We start from the raw sequence: 14,454 nt of genomic DNA, 5'->3' as shown, positions 1-14,454 counted from the left end.
GAAGAAGCGAGAGATGAAAATCTTCGGGAGCTGATTGCAGAAATTCTGGGACTAGTTCTTGACAGGCCGAAAAATGAGGTCATTAACGAATTGGATGAAATTTATAGAATTAACACAAGCTTTGCGAGACGTCATCGACTTCCGAGGGAGATCCATGTGAGGGTTCTAAGAAGACAGTTGAGAGAGGATATTCTAAGCACAATAAGAGGGGACTCATTAACATATAAAGGTAAAGAAATTCTTATCTTAAAGCAGATCCCCTGGAGAGTTAGAGAGAAGAGAAGGAAATATAACTTCCTCTCCTCACAATTAAATAGACATAGAATCCAGTTTCGATGGCTCCTTCCGGAAGGAATGCTAGTAACATGGAGGGGAAAGAAGTACCAGATAGACACCTTGGAGAAAGCTCAAGAATTCCAGGAACTTTTATTTGCAGACGAAGAGAGGTTTAATAAAGAAGGAACCTTAAGTAGAAGACAGGAAGATATTATAACTGAATCCCAACTGGAGGGGCGAGAGACGAGAGAGGTCAGAGAGCGAGAGAGATATGGCAGAGAAGAATCAAGAGCAAGGTCACCAATTGAGACAAGATCTAAAGGTGCCCTCAAAGCAAACAACTTGTAAAGGAGTTGAGGAATGGGAAACAAATATACTATCAGCAAATATGAATGGTCTTAACATAACATCAAAAAGAAAACATGTACTGTTGAATTTATTGAAACAAAAGTTAGATGTAATCTGTCTTCAGGAAACCCACATTAAAGAGAAATATAATAACCTGTTGAAATGCCCAAAATTAGGTAAAGCATTTTGTTCGTCAGCACAAACTAGAAAAAGGGGAATTGTGATGTATATAAAAGAATGGTTGAACCCCAAATTAATATATGCAGATAAAGAGGGTAGAATATTAATGGCGGAGATAACGAATGGTGGGAAAAAATTTTTACTAGTTGGAATTTATGCCCCAAACCAAAAACAAGAAAGATTCTATGTAAATTTACACAAGAGGATAAATGAAATAAAGTGGCAAAATATATGTATTCTAGGGGACTTCAACGCAGTAGTAGACGGTAAAATGGATTACAAGGTATACACAAGGAAAGTACTAGAAGGAAACTACCGACCGCCTATGCAAATATGGTGAAGGAACTAGACCTCTATGATGTCTGGCGAACAATGAATGACAAGATACAACAGTACACATTCTACTCTCAACCACATAATTCTTGGTCCCGTATCGATATGGTCTGGTCAAACCTGGAACTACTTATGGATACTGTAAATATTGAAATAACAACAAACAAGTGGGCCGACCATCATCCAGTCTTATTGCAATGGAAAGGAAAGACAAGGATAAAAGCTAGGTGGACATTAAACCAGAACATATTACAAGAGAAACAATTTGTACAATCAATAGAAAAGGAATTGGGATATTTTTTCAAAGAAAATGGTAAAGAGCAGACATCAATACAAAACGTCTGGGATACGATGAAGGCAGTCGTGAGAGGAACATCAATAGCCTATATAGCAAGAAGAAATAAAATGCATAGGGAAAAACTTAATACATTGAACAAAGAATTAAGAGAGATAGAACTGCTGATTCAGAAAGAGCCAGACAATATTAAATACAGGGAAAAAGGAGAGTTAATTAAACACCAAATAAATCTGATTTCTCAAGAGGAAGTAGTACAAAACATTAAGAGAATGAAGCAGAACTATTTTGAACATGCAAATAAAACTGGGAGATGGCTGGCTCACAAAATAAGAAAAGATGAGGCAAAAAGAACTATTAAACAACTGAGCGACGAGGAGGGGAACTTGAAACAGGAAATAGGGGAAAAGAAAAAGATTGTACAGAACTACTATAAGAAACTATATGAACCGGACGAAATTAGTGAACAAGACATCAGAAAATACCTAATAGAACAGAAACTTCCAGTCTTGCCGGAGGAGATGAGAGAGATGCTTGATAAGGAAATTACACAAGAGGAATTGAAAAAGGCCATTCAAAAACAAAAAAACAATAAAACACCTGGTCCAGATGGGCTTCCGTCGGAAATCTATAAAAAACTCCAAAATACCATAGAAGACAAATTATTAGAATTATTTAATGAGGCACTACAAAACAGTAAGGTTCCAAAATCATGGGGGGAAGCTTTCATTACCCTAATACCAAAGGAAGAGGCGGATAGTAGTAAAATTCAAAACTATAGACCTATATCCTTGTTAAACGCGGATTACAAAATTTTTATATCAATTTTGGCAGAAAGATTAAAAATAATATTAAATCAAAATATCCATTCGGACCAAAATGGCTTTCTCCCTAAAAGACACATTCGGAACAATACAAGAATAATAATTAACACCTTGGAATTCTACGAAACAAGATCTGAGAAACAATTAGCATTAATTTTTGTCGACGCGCAGAAAGCATTCGATAACTTAGATTGGAATTTTTTAATCACACAACTAAAAATGATGAAATTCGGCAACAAATTTATTAAGATTATAGAAACTATATATTCACAGCAATCAGCAAACATTATAATTAATGGAGAATTAACAGAGAGGGTACGAATCAGAAAGGGTGTTAGACAAGGGTGTCCGCTCTCCCCAGTACTATTTATTATGTCGTTAGAGGTTCTCCTAAATCAGATAAGATTAAATCAGGAAATTAGGGGTTTGACCATAAAAAAAGAACAATATAAAACACAGGCCTTCGCGGACGACATGGTCTTTATTGTGGAAGACCCTCTAATCTCAGGACCGAAATTAATGAAGGACATTGAGGACTTTGGGCGTGTGGCCGGATTAAATTAAAAATAAATAAGGAAAAAACAAAAATGATTATAAAGAACTTTCCCAAAAAACAGATAGAAGAACTAGAGAAAGCAATGGAATTAAAGGTAACTAAAAAGGTCAAATACTTAGGGATTTGGCTATCTGCGAAATGCTCTTCTATAAAAGAAGATAACTATGATAAACTATTACGAAACATCCAAAAAGATTTAAAAAATTGGTCGAAGCTACAAATATCATTGATGGGAAGAATCTCAGTAATCAAGATGAATGTCTTGCCAAAAATTCTCTATTTATTTCAAACGGCACCGGTTAAATTAGGAGAAAATTTTTATAACGATTTGGATAAAATGGTACGAAATTTTGTGTGGAATGGCAAAAAGCCTAGAATAAAATATAAGCATCTTCAAGATAAAAGAGCGCAAGGTGGAATGGGCCTACCGGAATGGAAAGCATATCATCAAGAGTTAATTCACGTTGTCCCAGGGTCCTAGTTCCTATCAACATGCAGAAAGCTGTACTAGCAAAAAAGTACAATTACTACTTTTATTACTACTTCTGCTAGTATGTTTTTGTTCTCACTAAGAATTAGTCCAGCCAGTCACAATAATAGGTTAAACCAGTTGCTGAAAATCAGAACATTTCTTTTCAGGATTGATAAAAAATTTGAAGGATGCTTGTTCGTGTCTATTCTATCATGGATCATTCAAATAATAGAGCATCTCAACTATCTTTCAAACAAGCAAGGTCTCTGGCCTGTATTGGCCCATTTATGGATTGTTTCCTACCTTCCTGTAATGGAGGGGGCTCAAATTCAAAATTTAGCAATGAATTAACTATTCTTTGGATGTCAGTTTTTGTTCTTGCTCTATTAAACTCCATTATATTCCAAAGAATTCCATTTATTGTTACTATAGTCAGAATCTTTCAACTTGCGATTCGTACACATCCTTCCTTACTTTTTTTCTAGCCCACAAAAGTTATAGTGGACTCTCTTTCCCGTGTCAAAGGTTCTACTTTGATGGGTTTCTTTCTCTCGATGGGAAATGGATATGTATATTTCATGCCTATTTGTGATGCTGTTGAGGAAGAGCTTGGCTGGGACCGTTGAAGAGAGATGGCCTCCAGGCTTTAGGCGTATTTCTTATGAAACAACCATTCCCAGGCAAGTGACACCCAAGTCTGGACATGAGGAACCAGAGCATGTAACCTATTTACTGCAGATTGGAGGGAATAAGCAAGTGGTACATCCCAGACAGAAGTGGGGTTTGGTGCCTAAACATTTCCCTGTGTTCTACTCTAATGAAGAAGGAGATCTCCAGATGGAGCAACCTTTCATCAGAGATGATTGTTTTTATCATGGCTTTGTTCAGGACAAACCCTCTTCTCTGGTCACCCTCAGCTTTTGCTCAGGAGGACTCTGAGGTATTTCGGAATTCGAAAATAAAATAAAGGTTCGCATATATGTGCTAGTCATTCTGGACTCCAGGGTGTGTGTGCTCATCTCCCTTTCAAAGCTGAAGAGCCAGTGCTGTCCCAAAATGTCTCTGTGGTCATGTGGCCGGCATGACTAAATGCCAAAGGTGCATGGAACACTGCTACCTTCCTACCAAAGGTGATTCCTATTTTTTCTACTTGCATTTTTACATGCTTTCGAACTGCTAGGTTGGCAGAAGCTGGGACAAGTAACAGGCGCTCACTCTGTTATATGGAGCTAGGGTTTTGAATTGCCAAACTGCTGATCTTTCTGATCGACAAGCTCAGCGTCTTAGCCACTGAGTCACCGTATCCCTAGAAAATAGAACAAATGAATTTGAGCCAGTTGAGGAATCTGCTATCTTTCAGCATAAAATTCTAGTTGCTATGAGCGTAACAGATATTCTTCATATGGCAACTTCATTATATGAACCACTGTCTGTTAAACTGTCTTTAGCTGGACTGGAAATCTGGACCCAAGGGAGTCCCATAAACCTTAAGTGGGACATACATAAGACCCTTAGATCTTTCACTGATTGGAGAAGACGATCACTACAAAGACGTCTAAGGAATGATGCTGCTCATTTATTTGCATTCAAGAATTTTAGTGAGCTAGGATTAGCATTCACAGGAAGAATTTGTAGAGATGACTATGGATCTGCTGTTGAACAATACATAACCACCAGCCTGTTCACTATATCTTTAATATTTGTTCATGAGCTAGTACATAATCTCAGAATGAGCCATGATAAAAAATATTTTTGGAAATATTTTTTATTATTTACATTATTATTATATACTTTATTCATTAAACATGAAACTCAGCCAACTGAACATTCAGAAATGCATTACAAATACCAGTGAGTGGTGCTAATGGTTGATACGGGTTGCTGCCAGGTATCGTAGGTATCAACCAAATACCTTTCAAAATATATGATGTTCCGAGTAGTGTAGTTTTTTTGCAGTTCTGCTGGTGTTATTGCAGGAAGCTGCAATTTGTTGATGTATCTTAGTATTGTATTCTTAGACATGGTGCCAAGTGCCCCGATGACATTGGGTATCACTGTTACATGCTTCATCCATAGCCGTTTAGTTTCGATGGCTAGGTCGCAATATTTCATTATTTTTTCTAGTTCTTTTTCTTTTACTCTGGCATTTCCTGGAACAGCAATATCAATAAACTGTACACTTCAGCTCTCTCCATCTATGATATTGTTGTGCTCCAAATGACGATCCATTTGTATTTGAAAGTCCCACAAGATCTTCACCTTCTCATTTTCGATAAGTTTTTCCACTTTATGTTCCCATGACTTTCTGGATACAGATAAACCATATTTTTTACATTATGACCACTGGATTAATTTAGCAACTCGGTCATGTCCAGCTTTGTAATCAGTTTGTGTGATTTTGCTGCATTCACATATGAAATGTGAAACAGTTTCGACTTTGTTATTGCAAAGTCGGCAGTTTGGGTTGTCAGTGAATTTCTGTATCTTCACTTTCATGGCATTAGTTTGTAGTGCTTGTTCTTGAGCAGCCAGTATTAAACCTTCCGTTTCTTTCTTGAGGGTGCCCATCCTAAGCCATGTCCATGTCAAGTTGGCATTACATTTTCCTTCAATGTTTTTCAAGTGCTGTCCATACAAACTTTGGTTTTCCATCTATTTAATCTGTCATCCAGCTGTTTTCCTTATATTCTGCCTTTGTTTCTGTTGTTTTTATGCTGTTCTCTGTTTTCACAGCCTGCAGCAATTTTTCTGTACTTTGGTTCACATAATTTATTCAAACTCCATTTTTCTTCTTCTACAGTTTGATGGGTTTGCAATAGGCCCCTGCCCCCTATTTTTCTTGGCAATACAACCTGTCGATGTCACTTCGTGGATGTAAAGTTGGTACATATTCAAAAGTTTGTGTCTTTTCCGGTCCAGGTTTTTCAGTTCAGCCAAAGTCCAGTTGATGATTCCAGCTGAGTAGCGTATCACTGGAACTGCCCATTTATTAATGGCTTGAATTATGTTTCCAGCATTCAGCTTTGATTTTAATATTTTGCAGACCCTCTTGATGTATTCCTTTTTTGTTGACTCTTTGGCTTTTCCATTCAAGATGTTATCTGCTTCCAATATGCCTAGGTACTTGTAACCATCATCCTTTGCTAATGCTTTCACTATATCTCCATTTCCCAGTTCCATTCCTTCTGTATTTTTCATTTTTCCTCGCTGCATGGATAATATAGCACATTTTTCATGTCCAAAGATTCATCTCTGCCAGCATCCTGGACTGTTGGAGATGCTGGACTGTGCTGAACACACTCTCCTTCCTTTCCTGTTCTCCTCTCCAGCTGTTTCTGCTGCTCCTCTAACAACCGACCAGTTAAATATGCCATGGTTAAATCCTGTCCTTGCATGGACTCTAGACTAGTCATAAGAACATCCCATGAACTGTCCAAAGACCTAAGCACCACATATGCCTTGTGTGCTTCAGTAAAAGTCATTCTCTTTCCTTCCAACTTAAGCAATGTCCTTCTCATATTCTGCAAATATGTGGAAATACACTCTCCTGGCTTCAGCTGTGCCTTATACAGTTTCCAAGTCAGCAACACTTTGTTACCTGCAGACTCTCTCACATAAACACTACGCAACTCCTCCCAGCACTGTTTTGCAGATTGTTTTTTAAAATGTTTTTTATTAGATAAACATTAAAAATATTGGACATAGTGCGACAATTCTGGCATAAGCATTTCCATGTAGTTTTTGAATCTTACAGCAATTACAGTTTATATCCATTACATAGGTATGTGTAGTCAGTCAAATTACCTGCCCATTAATCCCTTTTTTATATAAGTACTAACCATACAAATACATATCCAATTGCTACTATCACACAATCTTAATACCATCTTGGAAACTTGGGTTTCAAACAAATGAGCCATCAACAGGCACATAGAAATAAAACCACACGAGAGGCAGCTCCGAAGTCACGACGACACGAAGTGTGATCTCAATGCTCGGAGATCGCAGTCAACACTTTTGCCACTGGGGGGTCCAAATGGATCTAAACTGTCCTGAAGAGACAGTGAACAGGAAGAATATGTCTTGCTGATATGGGGATATTGCAAAATCCCCAAAAGAAGCAAGAGAAGTTCTTCAAGCCGGTGAGAAAAATTCCAGCCAAGGCTGATGAGGTTGGGGCTTTTGGTTGGGCCCAAAACTGAAGGAATGGAAAGTGAAAGTGTTTCCAGCTGGTGAGGATTTTTTATCATTTTAAAAGAGAGACTGCCTATAAAAACTTAAAAATTGATTTAAATTGAAAAATAGAAGAATCAAGCGGCAAAATTAAACTTTTAATGGTTCTGGGTAGTAGTTATCTCACTTTTTTAAATACTATCTTTATGGATGGAATCTTTACAAGCCTTTTAAATGCCAGAGTAAAAGAAAAAGAACTAGAAAAAATAATGAAATATTGCGACCTAGCCACCGAAACTACACGGCTATGGATGAAGCATGTAACAGTGATACCCATTGTCATCGGGGTACTTGGCACCATGTCTAAGAATACAATACTAAGATACATCAACAAATTGCATAAATTGCATCCATAAAATGGATGGATTAAGTCTTCTTTTTCTACTTTTTCTCTGTGACTCTCTGTCATTTAAAGACCAAAGCTTTCCTCTTTCATTGCTGTGGGTATAAAAAAGAAACATCGTAACAGTGCTGCACTGCTCAAATGCTGACAGGTTTTGTTGATTGGAGCTGTATTCAAGTGGAACCTTCTCCTTTCTTCATGGTTTGTTTTGATGGCTCATTACAGAGCGATAGGGGTAAGCCAGATGTCCCTTTGAAGTGTGTTTTCAACCAGAGAAGAGGGGGAAAACGGCTTTTGTGAATTCATGTTTTAACTTTAATAATTTTCCAAGCAAGGGCAGCTGTGCTTGTTAAGATGGCACAATGTCAAGAAAATATAGAGATCGTAAGCTTGCAGACAATATTTTCAGAATTACTAAAACTATCAAATACATATGAAAGAATAGAACAAAAACTGGAATATTTAGAGCAGCTTACAGTAAAATATGATGGAAAAATTGAAGATGTTTATCAAATGCAAAATGAGGGGATTGAAACCCAAAAAATTGAAGTAGAAAATGAATATAAAGAGATTAAACTTGCTGATATTTATGGCAATTGGTTTGTTTTTGAAAATGCAAAGAATGGAATATTTAAAGAGGAAATAAATGGAGAGGAAATCTATCTCAAAGGGCAAGGTATAGAAGAAGAAGAAGAAAAAATTAAAGAATTTATGGACTATGAAACCTTATCTGCAAAAATATTGATAACACTGCTGACAATAAAAGATAAACGGAACAAAGAAACAGAAAGAGGGCATCAAGATTACATGAGAGATCTTACAAGCAAGGAGTTGCTAAGTCCATACTAAGCTGATCAAGAAGATGTTTAGAAGGTTAATACCACAAATGGCAGAAAACATGAGACTGTTTTGTCATTGGAAAGATACAGGTTGATAAATGGAAGAGTATCATTTAAAACTAGTTAAACCTAGTGAAATTTAGTGATAATAGATATAGTCAAATAAATAATTGATAATGTTACTATTGTATACAATGTGTAGTGTCATGATGAGTAATAATTGGATATGAATATTGAATGGTACCCATGAAAGGAAGATTAGAAATCCCTTTGGATTATATATAAAGGTTAATAAAAAAGAACTAAGTTAGATACAGTTAAGTTTTGATTATTAGGGGGGAAATGTTATGATACAGGATATAGTCAAATAAAGGAGAGATAATGATGACAACCTATATATATGTATGGGTACAATATAAGGAAACTGGATGAAAATTGCAAACAGTTATCTGGAAAGGAGGATTAGAAAAGTTTGCTATTAAATATTATGGAAGTTTAGCTAGAATAGGACATAAGGATTCAGTATTAATGGAGGAATTCAAATAAATTCATGTTTATCTATATCTTCCCCTATGCAGAGCTTCTGTTTAAAGCTCTGAAAACTTGAATGAAATTTCAGTGGTGTCATGATTCTTCATACCAGATGATCAGAACTAAATAGCAAATCTAACATAAATTTGATGTGGATTTGAAAATCTGAGATTAGTTAGATTGACATGCTTCCCACCCTCCCTCTCCCTCTCACACTCCCACCTCCATTCCCTTTCCCTCTCCCTCCCCCTCCTTCTCCCCGATTGCCTGTTCCCTGCCTGACTAGCTGTCTGGTTTATCTTCAATTCAATAAGAATGAAAATTCTTAATTCAAAGATTGGGCCATTTGGTATGTAAAAAGCCTCAGTACTCCCCCGCCCCCAAATGACTTTTGAAATTAGAAGGTTCAAATTTTTGGTTTTGAGCTCTTACAAAGCTACACCTCTTATAATTTGATAGGCTACTTCACTTGAACTAATTGACTTCAATTCACACCCTCAGCCAACCAGAAAAAATATGCAGTTCATTCCTGCTAGATAAACTAGACAAAAGTAGGATACGAACAGAAATCAAGCTGTTTGGAGTTAACCTGGGAACTTCAAGTAATTAAACAATGAGTCATCATAATAACATTTCATACATCTTCATTTCATACATCTTCCTTTGCTCTTGTATTCTACATTTGTTTGTTTAAACTCCACCCACATTCCAGAATATTTCATTTTCTGTTGCTATGTACAGAATCCTCATTTTCAAATGTTTGAGTCTCTCCTAACATCTCTCTTACACAGACACTCATAATTCCCCTATAACGATCTCTGTTGAGATTCCTTTCTAAGAATTGTGTCAATTTCTATTCTTGTTCTATGAAAATGAGTACCTGTCTGCCATTGTTGAGTGTGATATTGCTTAAGATTGTTCAAAATGCAGCTTCTGGACAGGCACCTCCTCAGGGCTTCAGATATGCCTCTTACGACGTGATCATCCCAAGGAAGCTGTCTCCCAAGTATGGGGAAGAAGAACCCCAGGATGTGAGCTACCTCCTGCCCATTGAAGGAAATCCCCATGTGGTATTCCTCAGGCAAAGAAGGAACTTCATCCCTAAGGTCTTTCCTGTCTTCACCTATAATACATCGGGAGATCTCCAAGTGGATCATCCTTTTATCAAGGATGATTGTTTCTACCATGGATTTATTCAGAGAAAGTCCCCTTCTCGAGTCACCCTCAGTACATGTTCAGGAGGCCTGAGAGGTCTCATACAAATGGAAAATAAGACCTATGAAATTGAACCAGTCCAGGAATCTTCTACCTTTCAAGACGTGGTGTTTCGGTTAGAAGTAGAGGAAGAGGCTCTCCAAATGACTTGTGGAGTTGGAGAGGAAGAGCAGAGCCATCAAGAGGGCATAATACTTGAAACAGAGAATGTTGCCACCAAGGATATTTTTGGTAAGTCCTGGTGGCCACATACAAGATATATCAAAGTGGCAATTGTGATTGATTATGAACTACATTTGAGGTTTCACAGAAATGAATCTTTTATTACGATGCAAGTTCTAGATATTGTCCACACTGCAAATTCATTCTATGATCCACTTTCTGTTCATCTGTCAATAACAGGCTTAGTGATCTGGTCACAAAACAACCCCATAAACATTACCTCTACAGCAGGTAGCACACTTTCACAGTTTAATATTTGGAGAAGAGATCATCTGCTTAAAATTTTAAAAAATGATGTTGGTCACTTATTATCATATAAGTATTTTGGGGGAACAGTAGGACTTGCTACTGAGCCAAGGTGGCGCAGTGGTTAAATGCAGCACTGCAGGCTACTGCTAGATCAGCAGGTCAGCGGTTCAAATCTCACTGGCTCAGGGTTGACTCAGCCTTCCATCCTTCCGAGGTGGGTAAAATGAGGACCCAGATTGTTGGGGGCAATATGCTGACTCTCTGTAAACCGCTTAGAGAGGCCTGAAAGGCCTATGAAGCGGTATATAAGTCTACTGCTATTGCTATTGCTATTGCTATTGCTTGCTTATGTTGGAACAATATGTAGCGGTCACTGGGCAAGTGCTATTGAATCCTATAGAACTTCCAGTTTGTTTTTAATTTCTGAAATATTTGCCCATGAACTGGGACACGTGCTTGGAATGGAACATGATGAACAATTTTGTTATTGTGAAAAGAGTAAATGCATTATGGCAGCCCATGCAGTAGAGACTGATAAATTTAGCAACTGCAGTTACAAGGATTATTTCCGCCGTAGAAACACTGGGTGTTTATTTGTCCCACCAGACACTAACACAACATTTAAGTTTGAATCCTGTGGTAACAAAAGAGTGGAAAAGGGAGAGCAGTGTGACTGTGGGTCACAAACACAATGCAAGTCAGATCTGTGCTGCCAAGCTAATTGTATATTGCGCCCTGCGGCTGTTTGTGCCTTTGGACTGTGCTGTGCTAAGTGCCAGTATCGTCAACGTGGAACTGTTTGCAGAGAGAAGATTAGCAGTTGTGATCTCCCTGAATATTGCAATGGGACTTCAGAGCACTGCCCAGAAGATGCGCATGTGCAAGATGGTGCCTTGTGTAATGATGGTGTGTATTGTTATCATGGGAAGTGCACGACTCATGATATGCAGTGCAAAATGATATTTGGTAGTGGAGCAACAGTCGCTTCTGAAGCTTGCTTTAGACAAGTGAATAATAAAGGTGATCGCTTTGGCAACTGTGGCCTTAAACATGGAATTTACAAGAAATGTGATACTGGGGATACCCTCTGTGGCCGTATCCAGTGTAAAAGTGAAGAAATTCCTTCTTTGGAGGATCACACTACAATAATTCATACTTCCATTGGAGATAATCAGTGCTGGGGTACTGACTACCACACTGGGATGAAGGTAGATGATATTGGAGCCGTGAGAGATGGCACCCCTTGTGGCAATAACACGTTGTGCATTGAGGGGAGTTGTGTCAATGTGTCCATTCTGAAATATGACTGTAATGTCACAATGTGCCACAATCGGGGAGTTTGTAACACTCTCAAACACTGTCACTGTGATATTGGATGGGCCCCTCCAGACTGCAGCAATATAGGCTATGGAGGTAGCATAGACAGTGGGCCACTTCCCATTTCAATAGAGGCTAACGGTATTGTGAAAATCTCAGCTATAGCTGGAATATTCTGTGCCTTTTGTCTCACAATTGTTTCTACTGGTCTGATTATCTGGTTCAAAGATAGTCTGAGAAACCGATTTCGAAAATTTCAGGGAAGAGTCCATGCTACAGAATCAAATGATGAAGGAGCACCAATGTAACTCACCCTTGCTAAGAATGCACAACCCATCCAGAATAAGCACAGGAATTAATAGTCAAATTGAAAAACAAAAAAATTGAAACTTCAATGTTTTAATTATATTTCCCTGACATTTCTTTGAAGGTGAAGAAACCTTGTGATATAGTCTGTGAGAATGAGTTGAGTAAATCTCTGATTTGTAATGAAAAATAACTCCCCAAGACAGCCTTGTCAACGAAGCGTCTGAACTGAAGATAACCTCAAGCATTAGCCAACTATACCAACTGTACATTGGATGTGAAACAAAGATCAAGAGGCATTGTTGATTATAGAGAATTTGGGCTGTCAACACAGCACTGCACATCGACCCTTCTCTAATTCTGCCCTGTTCAGATTAATAATGACATTATTATGGACGTTTAGTATTGTGAAGCCACTCAATGACTACTGGAGAAAGACATCTCCAACATGGCCCTCTGTGTTATTCAATTACAACTGGTCTCATCTGTTCCACTATGATTGATCTGTTTTAAATAAAAGGTTGTTTAGGTTTTAGCCTAGCTCTTAGTGTCATCAGTGTGCCCAGCTACCCTTTCTCACACACTGCAAAAAACACACTGACACGAGAGAGAGGGAGGGAGAGAGGGAGAGAGGGAGGGAGAAAGATTCATATAAACGAACTCTCATAGAGAGCTACGTCTGGTAGAAGAGCCCTTCATTCATCCACCACCAATTCCTCCTCTGGCCCACAGCTACAAGAAACATCAGTCACTTTATAATGATAATAACTTAGCAAAGAAATAGAGCCATGTTGCTTCTTCCTTCTTTCTTCTTCCCTTCTCAGGACACCTATATGGCACTTGCTCTTGATAAGTTATTCCAAAAACATACTCAAACTCAATGCACCAGTGAAGACAGCCCCAGTGTGTGTCCCCCCCCCGCTTTTCCTCCTTATTGACAATCTTAACTGGACAAACTCTCTCTTTTCCAAGAGAGATTTTCCATCCAAAACATCTCACACTAAGTAAATGAAATGGCAATAAGGGACCCAAGAGATGATTTCTTTCTCTTTTAATGTTATTTCCTTTGGCTAAACTGTTATTATGTGGAATTAGGTAGGGTTGCTATGTAACATTTCGGATAGGATAGAATTGTTTATTGGCCAAGTGTGATTGGACCAGTGGTGGGTTTCAATTTTTTTGGGAACCTACTCTGTGGGTGTGGCCTCCTTTGTGGGAGTGGCTTGCCGGCCATGTGACCTGGTGGGAGTGGCTTGCCAGCCATGTGTTTTCTCTCTCTCTCTCTCTCTCTCTTTCCTTCCTTTTGTCTCTCTGTCCCTTTTTTCTTTTTTTCTTTTATCTCTCACTCTTTTTCTTTCTTTTTTCTTTTTTTCTTTATCTATTTCTTCCTTTCTTTCTCTTTCTCTCTCTCTCTCTGTGTCTCTCAGTCTGTCTCTCTCTGTGTGGGGGGGGCAGTGGTGTGTTTCAAAATTTTTTGGAACCTCTTCTGTAGGTGTGGCCTGCTTTCCGGGTACACTAGTGGAACCTCTTCAGTAGATTTGATGAACCGGTTCTACTGAATAGGTGCGAACTGGTAGGAACCCTCCTCTGGATTGGACACACAAGGAATTTGTCTTTGGTGCATATGCTCTCAGAGTACATAAAACGAAAAAGAAAGGGAAAAAATACATTCATGTGATTGGTAGGCCACCAGGTGGCTGGTTGGCCACCAGGAGGCGCCTGAGCCTTGAACCAGTGGGGAGGAGACAAGGGAGTGTGATCCTGACATCATGCGTTTGAGCAGTGGGGAGGAGACAAGGGAGTTGGTCCTGGATGCCCGGCAACAGAGAGCTAATAGGCGTAAGGAACAGTTGCGCAGTTACAGGAGATAATTGCACTCAGCTGGTGTTAATTACGCTCCTCTCAAGACTATAAA

The 14,454-nt window shown here is 38.4% G+C and overlaps 1 protein-coding gene across 1 annotated transcript; it reads left to right on the top strand.

Moving 5' to 3' along the window:
* The first annotated feature begins 10,102 nt into the window (after positions 1 to 10,102).
* On the top strand, positions 10,103 to 13,420 carry LOC148049671 (disintegrin and metalloproteinase domain-containing protein 20-like). Its single transcript, XM_087723624.1, has 2 exons — positions 10,103 to 11,007; positions 11,257 to 13,420. Exons 1-2 carry the CDS (start codon positions 10,103 to 10,105, stop codon positions 12,539 to 12,541), a joined length of 2,190 nt encoding a protein of 729 aa, XP_087579750.1. The 3' UTR covers positions 12,542 to 13,420.
* The last annotated feature ends 1,034 nt before the right edge of the window (positions 13,421 to 14,454 follow it).

This window comes from Thamnophis sirtalis, unplaced genomic scaffold (assembly GCF_051295495.1).
Source record: "Thamnophis sirtalis isolate CommonGarterSnake01/CBP01778 unplaced genomic scaffold, rThaSir2_p1.2 scaffold_1, whole genome shotgun sequence".
Taxonomy (NCBI): domain Eukaryota; kingdom Metazoa; phylum Chordata; class Lepidosauria; order Squamata; family Natricidae; genus Thamnophis; species Thamnophis sirtalis.
Note: the sequence above shows the minus strand (reverse complement) of the source record. Positions and strands in the feature narration are given on the sequence as shown.